The sequence below is a fragment of the Eumetopias jubatus genome, unplaced genomic scaffold (assembly GCF_037043125.1).
Source record: "Eumetopias jubatus isolate StellerSeaLion01/CBP00866 unplaced genomic scaffold, mEumJub1_p1.0 scaffold_3, whole genome shotgun sequence".
Taxonomy (NCBI): Eukaryota; Metazoa; Chordata; class Mammalia; order Carnivora; family Otariidae; genus Eumetopias; species Eumetopias jubatus.
The window spans coordinates 5,256,125-5,283,720 of record NW_028274809.1 but is presented as its reverse complement, the minus strand read 5'-3'; the positions used below and the strand labels follow the sequence as shown (position 1 = coordinate 5,283,720).

The following is a 27,596-nucleotide window of genomic DNA, read 5'->3' as shown; positions in this document are numbered from 1 at the left end:
GGAGTGGGGGGCAGACCCGCCGTCTGTGGAAACCGGGGTTCCTTTGGGAAGAGGAGGCGAGTCTGCAGGAGGCCAGTGGGAAAGCTGAGGTCATTTATGAATGCAGACTTGGGAGACTGCCCTCTGGTGTGTGCAGAGCGTGTCCCCAGCACACGGGCCTGTGGCTGTCTCTGCCCTAATCTGTGCCTGTCTCCCATGTAGACACCAGCTGAGGGGGGGACGTGCTGGGGACCAGAAGACCCCGGACAGCAGGGGGCGTTGAAGAGCTAACTTACCAGGAATCCAGGAAAACCCAAAGAGCTAGCTTGGTCTACAGAGCAGGAGATTCTACAACCTTCTATGGTGTGACCAAAACTGTCAGGTAGGGTATTCCTAAATTTCAGACGGAATTCAGTTTAAGTCTGGGGCACCTGGGTGGTGTAGTTGGTTGAGCCTCCGACTCTTGGTTTCAGCTCAGGTCATGATCTCCGGGTCACGGGATCGAGCTCCATGTCGGGCTCCGTGCTCAGTGGGGAGTCTGCTTGAGATTCTCCCTCTCCCTCTATGCTCCCCCTGCTTGTGCGTGCTCATTCTCTCTCTCTAAAATGAATAAATAAATCTTTAAATAAATAAATACATTCAATTTCAAATAAATTCTGTCTGCTTCCTCTGATGCATTCTCACCACAACTTAGGAGCAGGCTACTTACTATCTTCCACCCAACAAACTTTCATATTCATACAAAATTTAAATTTATCTTTGACCATTATTTTTCTAATTTTTAGTCTTGTTCTCATTTAGCATTTCTTGCTTCTGCATTCAGGTTTCCTCTTTTCCACATTTACCCTATGTTTCTGTAGTACTTTTCATCTAGCCATCAGCCTGCTCATATTCACATGCTTCTCAAGAGCACCAGGCTGGAAGGGAGGATGATTTTAGTCCTTCTGTCCCAGATGTCCACCGTGTGATCCTGGGCTTCGGTTCCGCCGTCTTCAAAATCAGAAGATTAAACTCGTTAATTTTTTTTTTTTTTTAAGTAGGCTCACACCCAGCATGGAGCCCAACATGAGGCTTGAACTCACGACCCTGAGATCAAAACCCGAGCTGAGACCAAGAGTCAGATGCTCAACTGACAGAGCCACTCTGGTGCCCCCAAGCTCGCTAATTTTAAACATCTTTTTTGGCTCCAGCAACCAAATTACTGAGTCGGCTCAAAGACAACAGTTTTTATTCCATTATATAAACTAGATTAATAGAGCAAAGAATTATTGTATTAAAATATGTGCAAGATAATATACAGTGTATATGGATTAATAAAAAGCCAGAGTGCTGGTGACAGACTCAAATCACTTACTAATTGTCAAATTAGAGTATTTTCTAACTATCACGTTGTAAATTTGGTGACTAGTGCTGATGAGATGGAAAGATTGTGTGTGGAGTGGAGTTCCATTACACACAAACTTTACACAGACTGAGAAACAATCATGAGCTCTAGAAACAATTGTGATGGACATCGAACGTGGTGTGCAGCCTACTAAAGATCTGAGTGAATGCAGGGGCGGATGAGCTCAGGGCATCGGCCGGGGTCTTCCTCAGACAGGCAATGGTGAGTCTTCTCCCCAGCAGGTCAGGACCACCTCCATCCCTGAGACACTCAAGGATGGTTCCTCAGAAGGGCATTACTTTTTCTTCTCCTTTTTCCCCTTCTTTTTCCCTTTATCCTTTTCTTTTTCAATGTCCCCTCCTGTTAGCGCCAAGGCTCGCTTTTTACCCGTGGGGGTTTTGGCGTACCAGTTCTGAAATAAAACAGATGTTTAGGAAAATATCAAAACGGCACAAATTCACTGGAACATTCTTAAAGATAAAGAAGAGCTTGCTAAGGAAGGAAGGGACAAGTAGCCATTAAACTTTGGACATTTAATGTATATTTAATACAAATTCTTTTTCAGGGGGTTTTCCAACCTGTATTTTGACAAAACTTGAAATTTCCACCTCAAGGAGTTAACAGTTTCAGAGAATCACAGACCAAATCTAACCAGCAGCTCTTCCCATCAACTAGTCACCTATCTTTTTGGGGATCTTACTCTATCCTGAGGGTGTGGGCTTTCTTGGTAACATGAATGATCCTCTGGGGTTCACACACGGCCACCAGAAGCTAGACACGTGGGAGCCGTGGGAGGCCACACAAACACTGGGAGGGGGACTATTGAAGACATGGCAGAAATACTGGAGCCAACATACCAACCAAACACCTCGTGGTTCCAGCTGGCCCTGTGAATGCATTTTTCTCAACCCTCACTTTTCATTTGAAAGCTGAGAAACATTTTCATTTATAAACTTTAGAGTAGTAATAATATTTCACTGAATGACTACACTACAAGTTGTTTATCAGTTCTCCTATTAATGGACATATGGGCCATTTCCAACTTGTCACTAGGAATTTGTACATATCTCCTTGTATACTTATGAGAAAACTTCTCTAAGGCATATACATAGAAATAGAATTCCTGGGGGGTGGGTAGGGCATGTACATCTTTAATTTTACTGGATATTTCTAAATTGCTCTGAGTGGGAGTCTAGCTCAGTCTTCTCAAGTCTTAAATGTCTTTATTGTTTCCTGTCTCTTGGGTGGTAATTTAGTTGGGGATAAATATAGGTACACAGTTATTGTTCCTCAGCACTTTGCAGAAATGATCGCACTGTCTTCTGGAATAGATTGCTATCAAAGAGCTGCCAGACCTCCCCATTGTTTCTTTGTAGGCAATCTGGCATCTTTGAAGACTAGTTTGTTATCTTAGTCCTAGACTCACAATAATGTATGTGTGTGTGGATTTTTTTAATTTGTTCCGCTGGTCACTTGGAGGTCATTTTTAACCTAAGAACTCATGTCTTTAATTCAAGAATATTTTCGGCAAATCTTTCTTCAAATAATTGTTCCTCTAATATTTCTTCTATTCTTTTCTTTTAGAGCCTCTTTAAGTTATGTGTCAATGTCTTCAAAGGTTCTTAATTGCAGTTTATAGATTTTACCGTTTTGGTTTTCTGTGCTGCTTCTGGAGGGAGTATCCTCCAGTCCATAAATTTGCTCTTTGACCATGTCTAGTCTAGAGTTCACACCTCTTTTATTTTTGCCATTTCAAATTATTGTCTTTTTAATTTCCAAGCTTTCTTTTTGTGCCTTTCCCCATAATTATCTCTTCTTATTCCATTTCTACCTGTCTTTGTTTCAAAACTTAGTGTACATCTCTATTGGAAATGATGCCTTCATTTATTTTTTTGAACATCTGAATTATATTAATTTAAACATCTTTGTAAGGTTGTACTTAGCACTAGATTTCCTAAAATGTCTTGGAATTTTTATTTTCAGGTTCATTCTGAGTAGGAGGCTCTGTTGTGGTCTCCATCTCTCTCATTTCTCCCTCCCCCACACATGCTTCTACACAAACCTTGGAAGCCAAATGCAAAAACACATCTTGTAGTGATGCTTTGAAGTTAATGCTCCTTGGTGATGTCGACATACCACAGATCTGGTCACAGAAGCAGCAGGTATTGCCACTTTATCCTCCATGGCCCTGGTTTCTTTTTGGTTTCCTAGCCTTGACTTTTCTCTATGCAGCATGCCAGGCACATGGTTGTCCCTGTTTGAGATTTATCTTTGTTCCTGGCACTTGGGGATTATTCTCATCTTTCTTTTTGCTTTGGCTTTGTTTTATTTATTTATTTATTTTTCATTTCACCTGCTTCTTTTCATTTATTTATTTATTTACTTATTTTTAAACTTTTTATTGTTATGTTAATCACCATACATTACATCATTAGTTTTCGATGTAGTGTTCCATGATTCATTGTTTGTGCATAACACCCAGTGCTCCACGACGCAGAACGTGCCCTCTTTAATACCCATCACCAGGCTAACCCATCCCCCACCCCCCTCCCCTCTAGAACCCTCAGTTTGTTTTTCAGAGTCCATCGTCTCTCATGGTTCGTCTCCCCCTCCGACTTACTCCCCTTCATTCTTCCCCTCCTGCCATCTTCCCCCTCTTCCTTTTTCTTAACATATGTTGCATTATTTGTTTCAGAAGTACAGATCTGTGATTCAACAGTCTTGTACAATTCACAGCGCTCACCATAGCACATACCCTCCCCAATGTCCATCACCCAGCCACCCCGTCCCTCCCACCCCCCACCACTCCAGCAACACTCAGTTTGTTTCCTGAGATTAAGAATTCCTCATATCAGTGAGGTCATATGATACATGTCTTTCTCTGATTGACTTATTTCACTCAGCATAACACCCTCCGGTTCCATCCACGTTGTTGCAAATGGCAAGATCTCATTCCTTTTTGTGGCTGCATAATATTCCATGGTGTATATATACCATATCTTCTTTAACCATTCATCTGTCGATGGACATCTTGGCTCTTTCCACAGTTTGGCTATTGTGGACATTGCTGCTTTGGCTTTGTTTTAAATGTAAGGTGATGAACTCCTAATTTATTGAGACATGGTATAGAACATAGGTAATAACATTGTCTTTGGACTATGGTTTGATTTTCAGCTCTGCTCCTTTTTAGCGGTGTGACTAGGAGCAAGTCACTTTGCCTCCTTTTTTTTCCCTGTTGCAACAAATTACCACAAACTTGGTGATGTAAAACAAAACATTTCTTATCTTTCGGTCCTGAAGGTCAGAAGTCCAAAATGGATCTCACTGGGCTAAAATCTAGGTGTCTGCAGGATGTAATCCTTTCTGGAACTCCAGGGGAGAATCTATTCCCTCATCTTTTGCACTTTCCTGAGACCACCTGCTCTCCTGGCTTGTGGTCCCTCTTTCATCTTCAAGCTAGCAACATGGGGCTACTTGGAGTACCAGTGGATCCTTCCCACGCTGCTAACTTTTTGGTTCTCTCTTCTGATTCCCTTTTCTACTTTTTATGATTATGTTGGACTCACCAGTATAAGTAAGGATAATCTATTTTAGGTTCAGTGGATTAACAACCTTACTCCATCTGCAACCTTAACTCCTTTTGCCATGTGACCTAACATATTTATAGGTTCTAGGGACTGGGATGTAGACATCGTTGGAAGGCCATTATTCTGCCTACCATACCTGTCTATGACTCAATTTCCATTTGAAAAATCGGGAAATTATGAGGTCTAAATGAGTTGTAACAGCGCCTGGCACATACATAGTCAGTAAGTATCAACTAACATTATTATGAATATCACCATCATTATCCTTAATTATTTTCTCCATCATGTCCACAGAGCGCGATATGATGTGTTTGGAGACTCTGCAAGATGCTAGTCTGATACACTGTCAGAAACACGGTTAGGTCCAATTTCTCAGGGCAGAAATGATTGGCATGGTCACAGGCAACTACAACCACAGTATCATATTATTCATCGGTGTGAAGTGGCAGCCCATCTATCCATCTGCTCAATAAATTTGCCACTAAAAATGTGTATTGAACATCTAGTTGGGGCTGAGTGCTGTGCCAAGCTCTTGAGCTACTATAAGAAGCAGAAACTGATGGGGAAGGGGGCTAGTAGTGATGGTGGAAAAATGATTTAGTTTGCTCAAAAAAAAATGATCAAATATGCCAAGAATGGAAGTGAGAAGCCTATGTATTCTTATTATCAGGTTATACAATGGTAGGATTTCCTTCTCTTGAATAGTGTGATCAGTTGTAGTTACTGGACCTCCAGTACCTATAACAGAAAAACTTCTACAAATCACTTCGGAAAGTTAAAAACCCAGCTAAGAGAAAGCATAGATTTTAATACCCTAAACCTAGCTCCTCAGAATAAGAAGGAAAATGATTATTTTACAAAGGAAAAAAATTGGGACTTTCAGAAGAGAATAGGATCTATCACATGAAGAGGACAAATATTTGCAATTAATTCTAACAAGGTTTAAACAGTTAACAAGAACATTAATTCAAATCCTTGACAAAAACTCCAGCTTGGAGTTGGAAATATTTCTTTGCAGTTTTGCTAGACCCCTGTCAGCAAAACTATAGCTGATGGTCCAAATCTGACTTGCTGGCTGTTTTTGCAAATAAAGTTTTATTAGAACACAGCCATGCCCATTCATTTACATACTTTGTATGAATGTTTTTATACTATGACACAAGATTGAATAGTTGTGACAGAGACTGCGGAACTCTCGAAGGTTAAAATATTTGCTCTCTGGCCATTTATGGAAAAGTTTGCCAACCCCTATGCTAATTTTGGGGGGGAATCAGTATTGTGACTCTTTTCCACCTTGTACTGAAACATTAGTAGCAAAGCAGGAGGGAAATATGGTTTTTAGGGTTGGTGGAAAAGTGATACATTGCAGAGGGAAATTTTCCGAATCTTAAGCAGGCTTCCAGACACACAAGGCTTAGACGAGAATTCTGATTCTTTTTTCTGATGATTGCATAGCCAATGTTGTGGTGGGTATAATTGCATGGATATAATTTTCCTTCCTTGTTTTCCCGGTTGGCCAAGGAAACTGCCTACAGGTCTAGAAAGTGAACACAACTGTATTCATTTTGATTAAAAGGAGTGTGAGGCGTGCCTGCTGGCCTGGGCGTCTAGACTTTCATGTTGATTTGCTTGGATAAGACGCATAACTTTCTGCAACTTCTTTTCCTCCTGTAAGAGGGGGATTTGGAAGAGCTGGTTCTCAGTTTCCTCTAGATCTAAAAAATTCCATGAACATCACACAATATAATACAAAATTAGAAAATTACACTTTGTTGAGTTCTCTTGTGATTTTCTATTGCAAATGCACTGAAAAATGAAGCACACCACAGTGAATTAGGGACAAAACTAGCAGGGGCTGGAAATGCACTATTTAGTTTTCTTTATGTATGCACAGCTTGTTCCATTACATGAACTATGAAGTAAAAACCAGTGAGAACCAAGGGGAAGGCACGTGTACATGTACATATTGTGTGTATGTGTATGCGTGTGTGTGTGTGTGTGTGTGTGTGTGTGTTTGGATCCAGTGGTTTCAAAGCTACTATTTATTTCTGCAATTTGGCTGTTAATTTATAAGGTCACAGACCACAGTTTTTCCTAAATTTTGGAAGGCACATGCTTTACTGGCAAGGCTGGAACGAATTTGTGATCTAAAAATTTCAAATTTCCAAATTTCATTGTATATAACAAATTCATGAAACTCAGGAACCAGAGGGAGGAGGTCATGTGACAAGTGTTTGCGACTAAGACCTGGACACATAGGCGTTCCGTTTACCTTAAAGCTCTCTTCTTCCTCCTGGTACACCGGACTCATGCGGGTTAACATTGCAATAAACTCGGCAGCTGTGAGCGGTTTGTAAGTTTGCTGCCGTATTCTGCGGTCTGTGAGCACACCTTGAACCATCTCGACTATGTGTCCCTGGGTGAAGCCATCGGTGACCTTTGCCAGGCAACTTATATTCAAGGCATTGGTAATGATGCCTCCATTGCGTTGAATGATCTGTTTCCACAGAACTGTTGTATCCAAGATGGTGGAAAAGACACAGAGAACAAAGGTCACCACAGAGAAAGCAATATTATCTAGTCTTGGTACAAAGTTGCATGTCATCAAGAAAGGAATGTACAGGAGGAACATTCCATCTTAATTGTAATTCAAATGAGCCAGGAAGCCATGTAACTAAATACTTTTTTTCCTCTGAGTGATTTTCAACCATAAGACATACATATCAATGGCCTGAGGTCCTAGACCCACAAAACAAGAAAAAATGAAACCATGTTCAGGATAGTTTCAGTGTGGTATCTTCAAAGATGTTCAAAATTGGAAATTCAGATAAGGTACATATAGGATCTCTGCTCCTCAGAATATTATATTTTCCAAAGTGTTTGTATGAGTAGGAGTTTGACTTTTTTTTAATTATAAAGTTTTTGTGCATTATTTTTATATGTGGAAATGGAATGCAGATTCCGATTTCCATTCATCACCAGCAGGCTCAGTTCCCTTTGGGTGCAATTTGACCCTTATTCTCCACCCCCAACAATCGTAAACAGGCAGAGGTTGACTGAAATCCCCTGGGTGGACCCCTGGTTGTTCTTTGGGTTACTGGGACCTGGGGTAACAGAGAGATTTCTCTTAGAACACAGGGATGTCGTGAAAATGAATTATGGAATTACTGAACTTAAGAGATAGAATGGGCTCCCACACAGCATTTGAAATAATATTACACTCAAGGAATTACATCCATTCCACAAAAGAGAGGGAAGTACATGAGATTCACCATATGCCTTGTTTCATTGTATCCAGACAGTGGGAAAGGTGAGACTTTGCCAGGGCCACCCGTCTCGGAGCCATTCTCAGTGCTGGAGCGCTGGGAGGATCTAGTCAAATGTCTCCCAAGCATTTTGACCTTCTTCAAGGAATATTTGAAATAGTTTTTTTTTTAAATGACCATTATTATATAATCTGAACACTGTCAGGTCTGTTAAATGACTAGCTCATCCAAATACATTGATCCACAAATACTTGATAAAATGAAAAGGTCTAATTATTGTCCAGGAATAGAATGACCTGCCGTATATCTATGAACCACATCATAGAGTGGGATTTTGGGTCATGAGTCATTTTAACAATCCACCTCCACCATCGACTTTGGTGGTGATGGGGGTGTGGGGGTGGTCCTTGGCCTTGTGGTGAGCTGAGTTGCTGGGAGGGGTGCATATTACCCTGGGGCCATACTGTGTCTCCCAGCTGTGTAAGGCTAGGTATCAAGGGCCACGTGGGCCACCAAACTGACCTAAAGCAACATCTAATCCCCTAGATCTGCTTGGCTACTTCCTTGGTGGCACTGTTTGAGCTCGAATCCATCTTAGGCTTACTTATAAAATGCAAGTAGAAAGATTTACTTCTCAGGCTGCTGTGAGAAATAAATACAAGAATGTAGAGGAAGTGCTTGGAAGAGTGCTGATCTAGCATATGGTGGGCAGTTTATTTTCTTGTAGTGGTGTTACTCTTCTTGTAATTATCATTAGTCATTCCATTTTGTACCGAAGTTTCCTAATGCTCATTAAAGCATAAATACAAAATATGCCAAAGAATATTTCTGTAAAACAGATTACCCTGACCTGGATATAACTGGGGAAGACTTAGAAATCATAAAATACAACCCATGGGAAAAATAAGAACAATGACCAGGCAGCATCATCCCTTGGGATCTAGCGTGCCCCTGCCCAGATTTATAACATCGAAAAAAAGGGTGAACAGATCTGAATGGTGACTCTGGAAGCTGTGAAGGGAGCAGGCTTTATGCTGAAGCACAGGGCGTAATTCCTCCAGCTGAGGACCCAGTAGATGTCCCAGGCTGGAAACTCAGACAGCTTCAGCCTTGTGCACCCCAGGCACACTTCTTACCCGCGGCATGGAGTGGACCAGTGGGTAAGCAAACGGAGAGGGCCAGGGCTCTCATCCCTGCCTCCCTGCTAAGCTATGACAGTCACAGCTGTCCAGCCTCCCAACATGAGAGGTCTCTCTATAAGTAAAGATTCTTTAGAAACAGAGCAAAAAACTACAATTACTCTGGTCTAGCAAGTACCTAGGAACACACTCTTGACACTTTAAAATGTATGGTACTTAATACTTACACAGAGTTTTGACCAAAGGTCCTCAAAATACACACATCATTGATTTCCCCCCCAAGCTCACCATTTGTTAATGGAGGCACCGTAAGGGAAACGGTGAAGGCAGTCACAGCTACAGCGGGACTTCGCCACTTGCCCACAGTCTTCTCAAGATCCAGAGAACGGGAAAGAGAATCACTTTGACTTCTCCTATTGATGAACTAGACTTGCCTTTAAAAGAATAGCTTCTGCTGCTTCTACAAAGCCACCTGTGGTGGGGCTAAGAAGGGTGTCAGGTGCAGAGTGAGGCACAGCCTGGAGGGCTCATGGAGGTGGGAACCCCACAGTGAACTCTGGAGCCTCGGCCTCCGAGTCTTTGGCCCCGCAGCGCAGGTGGAGAGGACGAGAGCACAACAGACATAAGGGCTGGCTGTGGGTGGGTGGGGAGGACCGGATCAGCGAATGGAACATGGCGAGGGCGGCTGAGGGGCTCTCCAGACTGAGTGCTGTGTTTTACCTTCCGCCTCTTGGATGCAAAGGCTCCTCACGTCTTCAGCCTAATCTGCCTTCTCTTTCCCTTCTTTAGACTGAAAAGAATCTGGTCTTTGGATCTCCTTCTCTGCTTTTGACGTTCCAAATGGATTCTGTCCTGGCTCCCAACTGTGTTCTTGAGATGACGTAGTCTCTTAAAATTCATTTGTTATTTGTGATTTTACAAAAGCCCAGGAAGTGATAATGTGATTTGGATGAGCTTCTGGCCTCTGAAGACTAGAATTCCAGAAGAATCGGAAGACGTGGACTGAACTCATCTGACCAGACACTGGGTCTGGGGTGGGGGCCTATGATGAATTGGGTTATTAGTGAAACAGACCCCCGGGAAGAGAGGCAAGAGCATGAAGCATTAGGAATGTGGGAAGAGGAGGCCCAGAGGGATTTCTGGGGACTAGATGAGGCATTAATCAACCTTGTGGGTGGATTTTCTTTGCAGACATTTTGAAGGAAACAGCTTGATTTGGGGTAAGAAGGTAAATATTGAATTCTATTTGGTAAACCTTAAGGATCGTGCTTCTTCAGGCTGACCACCCTCCCCTTCTCGGTGCCGTTCCTCCCCCACCCTGCCTGGAGGGATGTAAGAAGCCGGATGGTGAATGTTCCCCAACACCTTCCGCGCTCTGCGGCTGGTAGATAGATGGCCAAGCAGAGGCCCAGGTTATGGATTTGCAGCCCATGCTGTATGGGCTGGAAGAGACTATTTTTGATCACTGCAAAGACAGGAACAGTCTTTCTTTAAGATAGATGTCCCAGCCACTGTGGCTATGAAAACTTCAAGGTCACTGGAGGAAATGCTGGACAGCATTTATGATGTCAGCAGGAATGGCGACCTAAACAAATCACCCACCATGGAAGAAATATGTGAGAAGCATGAGGTTTAGTGGACAGCGCCCTGGGCCCAAGAGAACCCCTGCATGCAGGTTTATCATCTGCCCACAGGTGAAGGGATGCTTTCTCCTTCCTCCCCAATGATGCCGCCACGGAGAGACTCAGGTTGGAATCTGTAATGTGATCTGTGTCCTTAGAGATGCCTAGCATTTTATCAAAACAACACGACTGTCCTTGTTATACATCAATAACTTCATTCTTAAAGGGCTGATGGTTTTGTCAAACAATAGAAACTATTCAATCCAAAGTCAAGAATAATGCTCTGGTCCCTGAAAATTAATAACACCCTACCTTATTCCGTTAAGATAGCTTAAAATACGTATCTACAACAAAAAAAACCCAAACCAAACCAAACGCTGGGATCCTGAGAGGAAATCTGACTAACAGAAATGAGAGCAGGAAAGCCAGGAGTGGGGGTGCTCTGTGTGGACTCCCAGTGGGTGGAGACTGCTGGCACCCACCCAGCTCCGTACCAAAACTTTCCTTGGTGGGACTGCACAGCCCTACCCCCTTGAACTTCAGTGAGGCTGTGGGAGTCATTCTGGCCAACGCAACACGAATGAGACAACAGCCGGCCCTTCTGGGTCTTATCCCTAAAATCTCCTGTGAGATACTCTCTACTGTCTTCTCTCTTTTCCTTTGATGCTTGCTGAATGCGAGGACCCAGTGGAGGGCCTGGAGGCTCCAGGAGATGGAGAAGCCCCCAGAATGATGGAGAAATAATCGAACCAACGTCCTCCTGTACTTTGTGTATGACATGGATTTGTGAAGCCAGGATCACAGTTTATCAAGACAGAAATGAGCTCGCACAGCAAATGGAGTGGCTGGTTGTTCTCTAGCAAATAACATGGGCCAGGAACTTAACAACGACCAGAAAGGGTCACAAAGTCCCTCTGCTTTGGGGGTGCTATTGTGACTGGAGAAGGATGCACAGAAACCAAGTCTGACCTGGTCATTCTCATTCCTCTTATTAATGTTAACTGCTACCATAGGATGTCTCACCTCTAGCCCTGGTCTACTGGGAGCACCTTCCTGTCCAGACCACCCTGCACCACGGCCACCATCACCACCACTGCTGCTGCCACCCCGCCCATGTGACCCCCTTCCTCTTCCCTAGCACCAGGCGGCCACTGCCATCACGGCCATTTGCAACACTGACACCACCATCACCATCTATACCAGATCTGTGACTACCACTACCATCATCAGCACCACAAGAAGTAAAGACAACCCCTCACTGAGCCGCGCTATAGTATTTAGACCCTTGGGTAGTCCACCTCCCTTGAATCTGGGCTGGCCTGGGACTTGCTCTTGACCCGTAGAGTTTGGTGAAAGGGACTTTGTGTGACTTCTGAGGCTGGGTCACGAGAATCTTTCCAGCTTCTGCCTGAACCTCCTGAAACGTTTGCTCTCAGGATGCTCTCTCGTGGGACCCATGGAAAGGCTAGGTGTAGGCTATCTGGTTGGCAGCCCCAGCTGAGCTCCCAGCATCAACGCCAGTCACGGGAGTGAATGACCACGTATATCCAGCTCTGTCGAGTCTTCAGATGAAGCTCAAACGGACGTCCGACTGCAACATCCAGAGATACTTGCTGTCTGAGCCCATGAACCCTCTGAATCATGAGATGGAATAATTTCTTGTTTTAAGCTACTCGGGTGGTTTGTTCCATGGCAGCAGGTAATAGAAACCACCACTGCACCACCATGGCCACTCACTGCCGGGTCACGTACTCTTTTGCCATAACCGCGGCTGCCATCTTGGTTTCCTCCCTGCCCAGCACCACCCGGGCTCTCCCAGGGGCTGCTACGGTGCTCGGTGTTCTGCTGCCCGCTTCACATAAGGGTCATGACAGCCCTGGGGACTAAAGAGTCCTCTTTACCGAGGAAACAGTAGAGGACTCAGAAGGTCCACTGAGCTGTCAAGGTTGTCCAGCCATCCCGTGGCAGAACTGGGATTCAGAACCACGTCTCCTCGGGGCTAGTATCTCATGGCTCTTTACAGTTTCATTGCACTGCCTCCAGAATCACGTTTTTAGTGTTAGTCCCACTTAAAAATATGTTTCAAAAGAAGGAGATTTTGAATTTGTCTGGTCAAGAGGAAAAAACTGAAAAAGGAGCTCTTATCTTTCATGGTTATTTTAAGCAAGTCAGCATGCTCCTGCCCTAATACTTTGAGACTGGAAAACTTAAAAAAAAAAAAAAATCAACCCATGGAAAGAATGATGTTCTCTGAGAGAGGCACCGTCACCGTGGGTCCAAGACAACTCAACCTAATCCACCTGTCCAAAGAAAAATTAGCACCCGCAATGACTTTTGTCACCTTCAGGGCCCAAAATAATAATCCCTGTCCAGTTTCCTTTTGTCCTGGGTACACGAACAATGTTAACAACAGAACAGACAGGCATGTTTTGCTCTTACAACCTGGTCGTTTGTATTTACGGCCCAGGCTCTGCCCATGTCTGGCGCCATCTCCAGTGCATAGGCTCTATCTCCACCACCTTCTGGTGAGGTCCCCACCCCAGTGCCACACTCCTGCAAGCTGACGCCACCCGGCCCACCCTCCGTCACCACACACGGGAAGGGGCCAGGGGTACTTGCCGAATCTGGAAGCATAGTCTGGTCTGGGAACCAAAATAATTTTTTGGTAAACTTTGCAAAAAGATTGAAGTTCAGCATCGAAAGGGCGCTGTGTTGTTCCCACAATCAGAATCCTGTCGTCCGGTTTCAGGAGTCTCAGGATTTTGGGAAGCTGTTTTTTGAGGCGTTTAGGCTCGATCTGGGAGAAAGAGGGAGAGGGGGAAAATGAGCCCATGAACAGAAAAAAGAATTACGGATGGAAGAACACTTATTCTTAGAAGGCACCGCGGCATGCATGTGTTAGAGTGAACCTCAAAGCTCAGATAAACACGATTCTCAGAGTTCATGCTGGTCTGGGTGGTTTGAATTGCATGCTCTTCCTTTCCTCTACCTCTGGCATTCAGATTTGGAAAGGGGGAAGGAAGGAAGGAAGGAAGCACCTGACTGATCTTTCTAACACCTCGACCCTCAGAATGGGAAGCAGGGTGGGCTTCCAAGCAGAGGGAAGCTGGCCGGAGCAGGGCCTCGCGGTGGTGATCCGCATTCCTCTGAACTGCTCTGAGGGTGAACCCCAGACTGCCTTCGCCCACGGCCCTGACAGGAAGCCTCCGAGGGTCTGGTTCTCCTGTCTGAAAAGCACCTGCTTACAAAAGAGTGTGATGCTTCTCTCTCTGAAGCAGTTTGGAAAGAGTCTGAACCTGTATTATTTGAGGGAGATGAGCAATGAGGGAGAGGAAGGAGCAAGATGCAGGGTACCCCAGGGAAGATGACTTCCAGCCCGTGGGGGTCAGATTTGGCCACATTGCCATGGCAACGCACCAGCTTTCAATTAGCCTCCACTGGCACAGCCGCGCGAGGAAGAAGTGTAGGGAGGAGGACAGTGGGGTGATGGAGAAAGCCTCCGCAGAGCAGCCCTGAGGGTCGCGGCTGTTTTTGCTCCCACTTGGCTCAGGGGTGATTGATCCAATTAGAATCTGAATGTTGAGCAGGACTGAAAGAAGCCAGTGCATGGCTTTTCTGGAGCAGGAACGGGCCTGAGCTCGCTGGAACATCCTGCAGGGACCGTCCCCTGTTGCCCGGCCCTGGTGTCCCCGTGGGTCCCTGCACAGCCCAGCCCAGCCCAGCCCAGAGACACCCTGCAGGCAGGTAGGGCCTGTTACACCTGGGGGAGAGCAGGTGTTTCATAAACCCAATGCTCAGGAATAACAGGGAGCGGCAGGGCATTGAAGCCACAGCTGGTGGGTGGGGTGACAGTGCTGGGGACGGTTTGCCGGGCCCCTGGGACAGGGGTGCTCATGTGCTATGATACCGTGTTCCGCAGGATGCCCTTCGTGGGCCCCGCAGAGCTGGGAGTCAGAGCTGGGTGCACCAATTTCTCTGCACAGTGGAGGGGGAGTCAGGTATGATCGAGGACCCTGGAGGGCAGGGGCGCCCCAGGGGAGCTGCACAGCCAGGGGTGACTGCTCTGCATCATGAGGCTGTTGTCCGAGCATGTCCACAGCGGTGGTTGGCATTCTTCTTTTTCCTTTCTTTCGACCAGCAAGGAGGCCCAGTTCCACGTCTGCATTGACAAGGTGCAGGAGGGAGGCTGGGTAGGAAAGGGCAGGTGCCCAGAGGCTGCACGGCCGTTAGGAGGAAAGAATGATGGCAAGCTGCAGAAACACGGGGAGCTCTGGCCCCAGCAAGGCACGAGACCAGGGGTTTCCATTGCTATCCAAGGATAAGGCAGGAAGCTGGTCCTCTCCGACATTGACCCTGCATTTACCACTTCTTTTGTCCAGGCTGATTATGCATCTTCCAGCTGAATAATCCTAGTAAGTAGCAGCTGGTGGGGGCTTACTGGGTTCCAGGTACTTCTCTCTCCACGACATGGACTCCCCCACTGAGTCCTCAGAACCTCCCCCGGAGGGGACAGTCCCCCTCACTCAGAGATGAGAACCTGGGGCCCAGAGAGGCTGAGTGATGTCCTGAGTCCCAGACTTGACAAGCAGGACCCAGACTCCCAAACCTGTGCTCCTCCCTCTGCTCTGCTGGGGCCGCCCCTCCCAGAGGGGATGTGCCGGGGGCTTGCGTGCCCCCCCCACAGCCCGCTTCCTGGGTAAGGGCCTATCTCACTTGAGGGCTGCAAAGGAGACTTAAAATATATATTTATTATTATTATATTGTTATGTCATATTTTATTATTAGATATATATTATTATGATGTATCCATATCAGCTTTCTTGAGGTAGAATTCACATACTATACAATCCATCTATTTAAACTGTATAATTGAGTGGCTTTTAGTATATTCACAGAGTTGTGCAAACATTGCCATAGTCCATTTTAGAACATTTTCATCATCCCCCAAAGACTGCCCAGTAGCAGTCACTGAGTTTCCACCCTAACCCTTTTCTCCAGACTTAGGCAGCCAGTTATCCACTTTCTGTCTCTACAGATTTGTATATTCTGGATATTCCATAGAAATAAGATCATCCAATATGTGGTGTGCATGTGCGCACGTGTGTGTCAGTGGCTTCTTTCATTTCACATAACATTTTTGGGGTTCGCCTATGTTGTGGCATGCATTCATACTTCACTTTACTTGCCACATGATAGCCATTGTCCAGATAGGCCACATTTTTGGCATCCAGTCATCAGTTGATGGGTATCTGGGTTGTTTCTACTTTTTGGCTATTGTGAATAGTGCCGCCATGAACATTTCTCTCGGGCACACACACAAGAATTGAGTTGCTGTGGATCGAATAGTTACTTTATGTTAAACCTTTTGAGGAAATGCCAGACTTCTTTCCAAAGTGGCTGAGGTTCACATCTCCCTACATCCTGTGAACACTTGTTATTATGTGTTTTTCTGTTCTCTTTCTTCCGCCCCCCCCCCTTTTTTTTAATTTAACTACCTTCGTGGATGTGAAGGGGTATCTCATTGGGGTTTTGATTTGTGTCTTTCTGATGGCTGATGATGTTCAGCATCTTTTCATGTGTTTATTGGCCATTTGTTATCTTCTTTGGAAAAAGGCATATTCAGATCCTTTGCCCACTTTTAAAATTGGGTCATTTTTCTTTTTATTATTGAGTTATAAGAGTTCTTTATATGTTCTAGACATAAGTCCCTTATTGGATCTATGATTTGCAAGTATTTTCTTACATGCTCTGGGTCGTCTTTCCACTTTCTTGATGATGTCCTTTACAGCAAAAAGTCTTTAGTTTTGATGAGGTGCAACTTGTTTTTTCTTTTGTTTTGTGCTTTTGGTGTCATATCTAAGGCATCATTGCTTTATTTAAGGTCACAGTGATTTATGCTTCTACCTTCTTCTAAGGGTTTTAGAGTTTTAGCTCTTTCTTGTAGGTCTTTGATGCATTGGGGGTTGATCTTTGAATATTGTGTGAGTTAAGGGTCCAAATTTATTCTTTTGCAGGTGGCTATCCGATTGTTCCAGCGCCATTTTTTGAAAATACTATACTTCCTCCATTGAATTGTCTTGGCACCTTTGTCAAAAAGTCAGTTGATTGAAAACGTAAGGGAGGGTTTATTTCTGGACTCTCAATTCTATCCCATTGATCTATGTGTCTCTTCTAATGCCAGCCCCACACTGTCCTGATTGCGGCAGCTTTGTGGTTAAGTTTTGACACTGGGAAGTGTAAGTACTCTAACTCTGTTCTTCTTTTTCAAGACTAATCTGGCTAGTGAAGGTCCCTTGAATTTCCATATGGATTTTAGGATCAGCTTGTCAATGTCTGCCAGTACGTCAGATGGCATTTTGATGGGAATTTCACTGAATCTGCAGGTCAGCTTGGGAATTCTTGCCATCTTAACAATATTAAGTTTTTAAATCCATGAACTTGATGTATCTTTCCATTTATCTAGGTCTTCTTTAACTTTTTTCAACGTTTTTGTAGCTTTCAGAGTCGAAATCTTGTACTTCCTTTGTTAAATTATTCCTAAATATTTTATTTTTTGATGTTATTATAAATGGTTGTTCCTTAATTTTAATTTTTGATCTTTCATTGCAAGTGTATAGAGATAAGTTGCTTTTTGTGTATTGATCTTGTATCTTGCAACCTTGCTGAACTTGTTTATTAGTTCTAATGCTTTTTTAGTGGATCCTATAGGATTTTCTATATATAAGATCATGCCATCTGCAAATAGAGATAGTTTTACCTTTTTTTCCCCAATGTGGATGCCTTTTATTTCATTTTTTCCCCTAATTGCCCCGGTGAGACCCTCCAATATAATACTGGGGAGAAGAGGTGATGTTGAGGGAAAAGCATACAGTCTTTTGCTGTTTGTTAGCTGTGGATTTTTTGTAGTTGCCCTTTATCAGGTGGAGGAAGTTCCTTTCTTTTCGTATGTTGTTGAGTTTTTTATTATGAAGGGGTGCTGGATTTTTGTCAAATGCTTTTTCTGCATGCATTGAGATGAGATGGTTTTTGTCGTTTCTTCTAATGATATAGTACTATATTAGATTAATTGATTTTTGGATGTTAAACCCAGGGTAAATCCCACTTGGTCATGGTGTATAATCCTTTTTCTATGTTGTTGGATTCAGTTTAGAGGAGACTTTTTATAATGTAATTCACAGCAGAGAAAGAGATGGGATTTTTACAGCAAAATAAATCCCAGAGGCTGGGCCTCAGGCCAGACCACCAGGCATCTTCCTATCATTTCCGCCTGCACCCACAGGAACCCAGAGCCTCCTTTAGCTCCACCAGGAGGAAGCAATGGCCCTGTATGATTCCATCCAGGAGAACAGAGGAGCTTAAAAGAGGGGAAAGCACAGGAGAGGGTTGATGGAATGAGACTTCCTGGAATCCTAGAAATGGACAGCTCTCACAATGAGGATGAAGATCTGCTCATGAGAGGGCTGTTCCTTAATCCCCACCCCAGGTCTTTGCAGAAAGCTGCCATCTCTCAGACTCAGCCTCTGGGCTGTCCTGGGACAGGGAAGGGTGCTTGTTGGGCCTTTACTTTGATGCTGAACTTAACCTGGGGGCCAGGCTATGTGCAAACTCCCTCTCCTCCCCACCAAAAAACAAAAACAAAAACAAAACAAGCCCAAGGAAGAAACTCCAGAATAATAGGCAGATGGTATGGCAAATAGTTAAATGCATAGATTTTGATTCAGACATATTTGATCGCAGTCTTGGCTCTGCTCTTAACAGCTGTGTGACCTTGAGCAGATTGCTCAATTTCTCTGAGACTTAGTCCCTACATCTGAGAAATGGGGATAATCACAGAGCCTAACTGACAGGGATGTTGTGAGGATTGCGTGGCATAATGTGTCTGTCTGACAAAGTGCTTATTAAGGGATAATTGGTGTCTTATTCTGCAATATAAGTGCTGGTAGGAAACAATGCCAGGTCTGCTCTACTGAAGAGCAAAGTTTTTAAGAGACAGAAAAGCTGGGGGCTTTGCTATTTGGAGGAAACTAGCAATTTGCCAACAGAACTCAAAATGAATGTCTAAAAATCTCCCATCGGTTTCCATTATGGTAAATGATAATTCTTCATCTACTTAGCTCTGAGAAACTGCCTTTGGGCTCCATGCCACTGAAGAAAGCCCTCTGCTGAGATTCTGGAAGAAGAGACCTCATAGGAATATCTATACCTATGCCAGGAAATATCCTACTGCACTTGGATGAGGCTCAGAGAGTTTGGTGATATTCAGGGTTCATTTTACCAGAGTGAATCCAAAGCCCTCTTATGAAGAGTGGTTATTTTAAATAAAACCAACCTTTTGAAAATGCAGGAGCAGCGGCAGTTTGGGTGGTGGGTAGTGAGGGAGGAGAGTTTGGGCAGGCTTTGCAGCACTGTGTGGGAGGTTCCCCAAGGATGCAGGCACCTGAGCCTCAGGGCAGAGCACTGGGCTGGGGATGGGGTGGGACAGTCATTGGTTTGGGCGTGATTTTTCAAGCCATGAGATGGTGCCCAAGGAGGGCAAGGAGAGAGAAAGGGGTCACGGGCCTGGGATGGAAACTCAAGGAGACACAGAAGGAGACACAGAAAAAAGTGTTGCTGGGGTATGAGGAGGCCAGGGCTATGGAAGCTAAGGGAAAAGAGAGTTTTACGAAATAGTGGAATTTAACCATCTTGAACATGGCATAAAGGGAGAGCAAGTGAACCAAAGTGTTTGTTGGCAAAATGGATGTCAAAGAAAAACTTTTTGAGAGCAGTTTCGAAGGAGTTGGAAGGCAACAAACAGATGGTGGTGGGTTGAGGAGTGAGCGGGGATGGTGACGACAGACTGGTCTTTTAAGAAGCTTGATGGAGAACAAAGCAGATGTCAAGGGTGACTGGGATGTGCAGGGCGCATGGGGGAGCTTCCCAAAGGCTGGTGGAAGCAGGACTGATCCCAGGGCCCCAGTGACGCTGGAGACTGCCGCTCTCTGGGAGAGAGCCATGCTTGTGTGGTCTGAGCCCATCCCCAGCAGCCTAGTTGCCATGGTGATAGTGGTGCCGTCTGCCTGTTCTGAGGCAGATGATATTGCTACCTGCACGTCCTGAGATGGCAGGGACACCTGAACTTAATTAGCCTATTTGGATAACAAATGTTGATCCTGGGCCGCATCTAGGGTGACATCCTTGCTGATGGTGAGGCGTAGTCTCATTAGGAGGGGGTGAGAATGAAAGGCGAGTCCATTCAGTCAGCACTCCCCTGCACCTGGGCCACCCCTGTTCCAGTTCAGAGGCCTGTCCATTATGCACGAGACCCTGGCGCCCGTCCATCACGCCAGCCGACATCCCCACAGTCACCTGGCGACCTCCACAGCCACTGCCTCTGTGGCCGGTCTGCCAGTCCCCACAGAGGGCAGTCTCAAATTAGGGCTTAGCATCCACACAGCAACTTCCGTTTGCTGTTCTGCAGTCGGCCTCCACAAAACCCTACTGCAGCCAGCTCCAACAAAGCAGGAGCGTCCCTCATGGAGGCCTCTTGCGACGTCGGGAAGGCTCCTGCTCGATGGAGTGACGAAGGGTAATGGTGCAGAAAATGCCGCCGCAGCCTGTCTGCTCTCATTGTTTACTCCCTTCGCCTCGTCCACAGACACCTGCCCAGCTGAGTGTGAGCTGCAGCTGGTGGAGAGGATGCTCCCAGGAGGAGGAGAAAGGAAGCGGGCTGCGTCCAGGCCTCTGTCTGGGCCGCTGTTCCCGAGGGTGGCCGGGCTGGGGCCTGCTGGGAGCTTGGATATTGCCGAAAGTCTAGAGGTGAAGGACTTTTCAGGGTGTGGAGGACAACGGGAGAGGGTGAGGGTGTGAGCAGGAGTGTGGGGACCCTGGATCAGGGCACCTCGTCTCGAAGACCAGAGGGCCCCACGGGCAATTTTCAGGATGTGGTCTGGAGTGGCCCGGGGGTGGGGGAGGTGTGGTGGGCAGACATGGGTGTCCACGTCGTGGGTGGAAGCATGCAGGAAGGTAGAATGCCTGGCACTCAGGGGCATCCCAGCTGGGAGTGCCGTCCGAATGGGGAGGAGGGCTTGGCCTCTGCATTCAGACAAACCCGTTTCTGGGTCCCGGCACTATCCCCAGCACGCTGTGGCTCCTTTGGAGCCTCTGTCCTCTTGTGCAAAACAGGGGAAGACGGCTTCCTTCCCAGAGTTGCTGGAAGCTTCCGTGACATAGGAGTTGTACCCCTGGGAACCTCTCCTTCCTGTTCACAGCTGTCCTAGGTGTTGGGCCTGGGGTCCCTGCACCAGGGAGCTCAGCTTCCCAGGGCAGAGCCAAGCTCAGGAGCCATCGCGGCCAGCCTCGACTTCTTTCTTGCTTTGCTGCTGTTGACTGGGTGATCCTCATACATTCTGCCACCTTGGAGCCTTAACCTAAAGCTTGAGGCATCAAGCGGGGAGTAAGTCACTGTGAGACTTTTTTTTTCCAAGGGGAGATTCTGGAATCCCTCCAGTCCAGGTGGCAGCCACTCTGGGGGGTCTGTGTTGTAGCTGTGGGTGGTGGGCTTGGCAGCCTCCTAGTTTCTTTGCAGATGGACTTTCTTCTCTGTGCCTCAGTGCCTTTGGGATCGTGGAACTTTTGGGACAGAGGCTGGACCACGGTAGAAGGAAGGCTGTTGGCTTTCCCAGGGGTGGCCGAGTGAGCAATGAGAAGCTGGTGTGATGCCTCTGGCTTTCCTGTCACCTGTGGATGCAGGTGCTGCCCTTGGCTTTTGGTGGCCACCTTCAGAAGGCAGGTGGACAATGCCCCAGACAGCTCCGGCCTTGGTGGCTGAGGGACTTGGTAAGAGCCTAAGTCAGGGGCTGGGTGGGGGAAGATCAGAGGTGGTCCAGCCCTGACTCCGGAATTCCAGGAAGGCAGCATGGGCAGCCTGAGGGGTAGGCCCAGGACTTGGGGGGTGAGCGGGGGCACCTGTTCCCATGTACAGCTGGAGGAGGCACTCAGTGATGTCCCCCCGCCCCCCCTCGCAGCTCTGTCTGTGTGGGATGGCTCAGGACGTTTGGGAACCCAAGGAGCCCTTCTGTTTGCTGACCCTCGGGTGTTCTGGGAATTATCTAGGAAAGTGATTCATGCTCTTCAGCACCGTTAATTCCCCTGACAGATGACAGGCTCTTCTAATGCGGAGCTGGACAGAACAAAGGTCCTATTTGTCCACTGCAAAGACTCTGCCACCAAAGGCCTTCATTTCTTACCGGACTAACACTAGCCCATGGCCATGTTTGTGGAATTGGAGCTTGGGCTGAGTCTCTTGGGATCAGCAACAGTAGGGCCAGGTCAGGCGGGAGGCCCAGAGACACCGTGCTCGTCTCTCTCCTTTGCCAGCTGCCTGCCCTGCACAGGGCCTCCCTTTGTGGGAGGTGTCTGCCGAGCCCGTATTTCATTCCCCACCATCAGCCCTGCCCCCCAGGGCTCCTCTGGGTCTCCCCGCAGACTCTGGGTGCAGATGCTGTGACTGCTGATAGCAAAGCCACAGCCTGAGGGGGTCATGGCAGAGAATGCTAGGGGCGCCCCATGAACTGGAAGCTGTGCTCTCTGGAACCCTTTAATTAAGTTGTTAAGGAAGTGGGTGCTCAGAGAGGTTAAGTTACTTGCTCACAGACACACAGCCAGCTCAAGTGAATGGCAGAGTGAGCCCTGAACCCAGGTCCCCTACTCCCCAGGCTGATGACCAGTGGGGGCGTGAGGAGCGCTTGCCCATTAAGACAAAGTTTCTGATGACGTCGGGTGTGTGACACCTTGGATTACACACGCCCCGCACGCCTCTTCAGATTTCTGATCTGGCTCATAGTAACGCCTGCCTTCACGTGTTCATACGTGGGGACTTTCTTCCATGTAGCAACTTGGCCAGCAGAGGGAGCGAACTCCCAGATTCCCGGATTTAATAATGAATGAGTCCTCTTAAGAGTTCCTGAAATGACAGGGCAATCAAGGCTCATTTGGGGAAGAAAAGATGGAGCTTTCATTCTTTATCCAAATCATCTCTACCTGCTAAAAATGATGTATAATACATAAGGATCGAGAGTGATTAAAATCCTTGTGAATTTAATCAGAAATTCACAGTTAACCACTATTTGCTTTGGTGCAAATTGATGTGGAATAACAATCATGTGTATCTGCAAATTTTTTTTTAACTTGTGGGAAATTTGCTGGTGATTTGTGGGGGGAAGTTCGGGGGAGGGGGGCCTTGTGGGAGAGAAACGAAGGAAGGAAGCAGTTGAGAGCGGGCTCCCCGGGGGCCCCAAATGCAGGCACTTAGCAGTTCTGTCGAAGGTCTTTGTTCATAAATTTCAGGCCTTTGCTATTTATTATTATGAACAATAGGAAATCCTAATAATAACTCCTATGTGTGCCATTTGCTTTAACCAAGGAAAATTCTCTGAATTGTTTCTTACCTCTGAGTCACATGTTTGGGTCCAAAGCTCCTCCTCCCCCTTCCTTCCATAATTTCCTTCATTTTTTCCCCCTAAATTATTCCTCATAAAATCAGACCACTGAAATTTTTCAAATACAGACATGTATAGGGCAGAGAGAGACGGCTGCCCCTTCATTCCCTTTCTCCCTTTAAAGAAGACGTTCTTGAAAAGCGGAGACAGTCCCCGGTAAGAGTCCCCTTGGGAGGGGGGACAGAAAAGGCCAAATGGAGAAAGATCTAGAAACCCTCACCATCCTTTCTGTGCTGGGGACTTTCTTGTAGAAGGTTTTCTCCGTGTCTCCGATCCACACCACGGAGGGCTGGAGCTCCCGGGCCACCTGCAACGAGAAGGAGAGACTCGGCTATAAACGCATTTCTCTCTTGGTCCCCAACAGACGGCAGGACTCGGTGGCTCCCCGAGACGGCTCCTAGGGGTGGGGGGGCCTGGAGGGGCTCCAGGGCACGACCGCACCCCTCCTGCACAGCAGGGCAGAGGCACCACCCTGCCTCCTCTCCCACCTTCGGGGCGGGACACACACCTGCGCTGCCCATTCTGCCCTCGGACCCGGATCCTCAAACCAGGTTGGCTTGAAATAAGCCGGTTGTGTTCTGCTGCAAAGAAACGGGCATTTGGGCCTCGAGTTTTAATTACAGCCTACTTGCTGCTCCCAGGTTCGTTCAGATTCGCTCATCACGAGAAAATCTGTTTCAGCTCAAGGGGCTCCTGTGACACTATTTGTTCGCCGCTGTGCGGCTGAGCCTTTGTGGCCGAGGTTTTGCCTGGAAGGTGGCTCTGAGCCCCTCCACGGCAGGCAGGGCTTTGCGCCAGTGCTGGGCCTTACCGTGGGCCTGTGAATAATTGCCACTCACCGAACAATCTCTTCAAAGCGCCCCCACGATAGCAAAGTTCGGGTATTTTTGCAACAATTTGTGCTTTGTGCAAAATTGTGACAGATAAAAGCCGTCTCCGGCCACAGCAAATAGAGCGTTATGTACTCCTATTTTTGTATTTCTTAAACCGTCATTAAGTCAGCAGGCGTGAGTTTTAACCAAGACAGGCATTTTAATAAATGACGGAAAAATCACTAGGCGCACCGTGGCCGTGTCTGTTCCTGCAGCATTAGGTGCCGGGGGAAGCGGATTATGCACGCTTAAAGACAGGAGTGCGTGGAACTTGATCCTGGTGCCAGTCTGACCCCTGGGCCGTGTGCCTTCACGGCCCCACGCTCACCAGCACGTTCAGAGAGGAAGCAGGACTAGCCGGCCGCTGTTTGGTAGGCCTTAATTTTTAGACACAGAGCCACAGAGTTTAAGAATCCAGGATCACAAACTGTAATCCTGGTTCCTAGGTGGCGTGGCGGGGCGTGATCATCACGGCGAGTCAGCGAGCGGCTGTGTGCCTGGCCAGGGCCACACGCGTCACACACGGCAGCACACACAGCGCACACACGGTCAGGGCCAACGCTGACACAGCATGGAACCAGCACGCCCTCCACTTGATGACAACTCGTTCATGCTACGGCCCTGGGCGGCTGGTGCCACTCTGCTCAACCAGGTTTTACAGATGGTGAAACTTAGTGGGAAGACGGGAAGGGACCTGGTCCAAGTTCACACAGCTGGAGAGTGAGTGGCAGAAGCAGCACGCAAGACCAGGCTGCCGGCTGCAGAGTCTACTGGAAGCACGGTCACGCCCACAGGTTCCCTCCTGTACGCAAGCCAGACCCTTGGCCCCCCTCCGCAGCTGTCCATTCTTTGGGCTCCTTGCCGTCGGCCCCCCGACTTTACAATGTGGCCGGCCTGCTGCAGAGGGCGGGCTCCACGGAAGCATTGTTCTGCTAAAAGCTATTTTAAGTCCAAAGCTTCCCTACTTCCAGCCCCCAAAGAAGATAAAATGAGATGCTGGGTTTTAAGCTTCTTAGAAAAGAGACACTTTATAATGACAAAGGCAAAATCTTATTCTTTTCACGCCCTCTGAAAAATCGTAGCTTTGGAGCAGAAAGCAGCAGTTTTCACATAAACCGTTGTCTACGGTCTTTGGCTAATCGTGTGCTCGCCGGGGCAGCGGGCCTCCCTCCTCCCGTGTCCGCTTGGCAAGCTGCAGGTTTTCCACAGCCCGCTTTTCTTAATGGGAATTGCACATGTGAGCACCAAGAAATTCTGTGTGACTTTTCTCCTTCTGCTTCTAATGAAGTAAGCAACACTGAGGGTCCTGAAATGCAGGAGTCTTCTTAGCTTGGGATAATTTCAACACCAGCCGTCTTACTTCCAGCACCTGATTTAAAATTGTTTTGGTCACAGTGTTGCATTGAATGTGCCGGCTAACAATTGTCCCGTGAACTTGTCTGCGCCTTCGGAGCTCGTTGGGGAATTACACACTTCCTGTAAGTTTGCACCCGCACCTGTGAAGGAATGGCTTTGACAGGACTGTTCACCTGCTTTGGGGCCCATGGGGCTGTGTGGAGGACCTTGGTGGGGATGTGGTTTGGAAGGGGTCAGTTCTTATCAAATGAAACAGAAGACGTTTCCCCAGTGAGTGCTTTGACGATAACAATACAAGGAATAATCGTGTGCCAAGTGCCTGGATCTCCATGCCATCATTGCTATCCTCACTCGCCGTGTGCCCCATCCCGTGCCAAGCACGTCCCAGCATCTCCCCCTTTATATACGAGGTCACTGGTTGGGGGGGTAACGTGGGCACCGGCACTGGAGAGAAATGTTGGAACCCAGAGTCAGACGTGGGTCTGCCTGACACCCCGGGGACCTTCTATTAACCCGGGGTCACACTGCCGTGTCGCCATGGTAGACAAGATGCCCGGTCAAAAGCATCTCATTCCCCTTAACCCATTTCCTTCTCTGTCCCCTGTCATTCCAGCAGGAAGAACTCTAAAACCATTACTGTCTTGTCCTCCTGAGCACGCATTTTCCATTTTCCCGACCTTCTGCAGTTGTGAGCTGGCCCGAGGACACCTGGCAGCTGTGCTCAGCTCCGGGCAGGGAAGAGAGGCACGGAACCTGGGCACCCCCATGCGGACAGCCTCTCCCACTGGGAACCATCTCAGGGATGAGACTTTTCCTTGGAGAAAAGAAGACTCAAGGGGGAAACGGGCTGTTTTCAAAGAGTCAAAAGGCTGTCGTGGGAGACAAAGATTGGCTTTACTGTTTTGAGCCCAGAATGAGAGCGATTCTCACATGTCTCCCTTCATTAGTGCTTGTGGAGGAGCTCTGCTGTGCCAGGTGCCGTGCTCAGTGCTGGGCTCCCTGCCCTCTAGGCCCTGCCTGTGGGCAGAGAGGGCAGCTTGTGAGGGGGGCCAAGGAAAATGGGGTGTCAGCAAGGATCACTAATGACAGAAGGAAGGAGAAGTGGATCAGACTGGCGACCAGGAATGGAGATCACAGACAAAGGTTAGAGCAGGGCTTCTAGTGGTCTCTAGGAGGTCACAGAGCCTAAAGAAGGGGACACACTGGCCATGCTGGGGACAGGAGCCAGGGCGCAGGGCTAAGTGTGCCCTCATGGGACTGCTCGGGGTCACAGAGGCATCACCATGCTACAGAGCTTGCTTTCATCCTGGAAGCCGTGGACGGTCTGTAAGGACTTGAATCAAGAACTTTGATCCTAGTTGTGTTCCAGAAAAATCCCTCTGGTGGGTGTGTGAGGCATGACGGCCTGGGCAGCTGTTCCTGGGGGACCTGGGAACGTGGTCTGTGGGCATGTGGGAATGGATGGTGGGGGCTCACAAGTGAGGGAGGAGAGTGGATGAGCCCGGCACGGGCTGTCGGGAAGGGCCACGGGTGAACACACTGATTCAGCAGGAGGGCTCGGGCTGAGGGGGAAGAGCAGTGGCCAGAGAGAACAAGGGGCACAGAAGAGAGAGCGGTCCCCTGAGCCCAGGGAGGTCAGAGGCGCAGAAAGGCAGTGGGCAACAGTGGCCAGTGTTGGCCCGAGGGTTTGGCATTCTGGAGGCCACTGGTGGCCTTGGCAGGGCGTGGAGGGGACAGAAGCCAGGTGACACGGGGCTGAGGTGTGAATGGCCAGAGACTGAGACAGGGAGCGTTCTTTCAGAAGGATGGGGAGCATGGAGACCTGAGGTGGTGCGGGCTGCGAGGGGAGTCAAGAGAGGATGGCCCCGGAGGGAGCAGGGCTGTCCCCCTTCCCCGGGGAGAGGCAGGGATG

At 47.5% G+C, this 27,596-nt stretch overlaps 1 protein-coding gene across 1 annotated transcript in view; it reads right to left on the bottom strand.

Annotated features, from left to right (window-relative positions):
• Positions 1 to 1,658: 1,658 nt before the first annotated feature.
• Positions 1,659 to 27,596, bottom strand: part of DRC11 (dynein regulatory complex subunit 11) — a 156,289-nt gene continuing 130,351 nt past the window's right edge. Inside the window, exons 16-19 of the mRNA XM_028105309.2 lie at positions 23,677 to 23,763; positions 13,597 to 13,774; positions 7,223 to 7,461; positions 1,659 to 1,775 (exon numbers count right to left, since the gene is read on the bottom strand). Of these exons, the coding sequence (XP_027961110.1) occupies positions 1,659 to 1,775; positions 7,223 to 7,461; positions 13,597 to 13,774; positions 23,677 to 23,763 (621 nt within the window). The remainder of the gene's footprint in view (positions 1,776 to 7,222; positions 7,462 to 13,596; positions 13,775 to 23,676; positions 23,764 to 27,596) is intronic.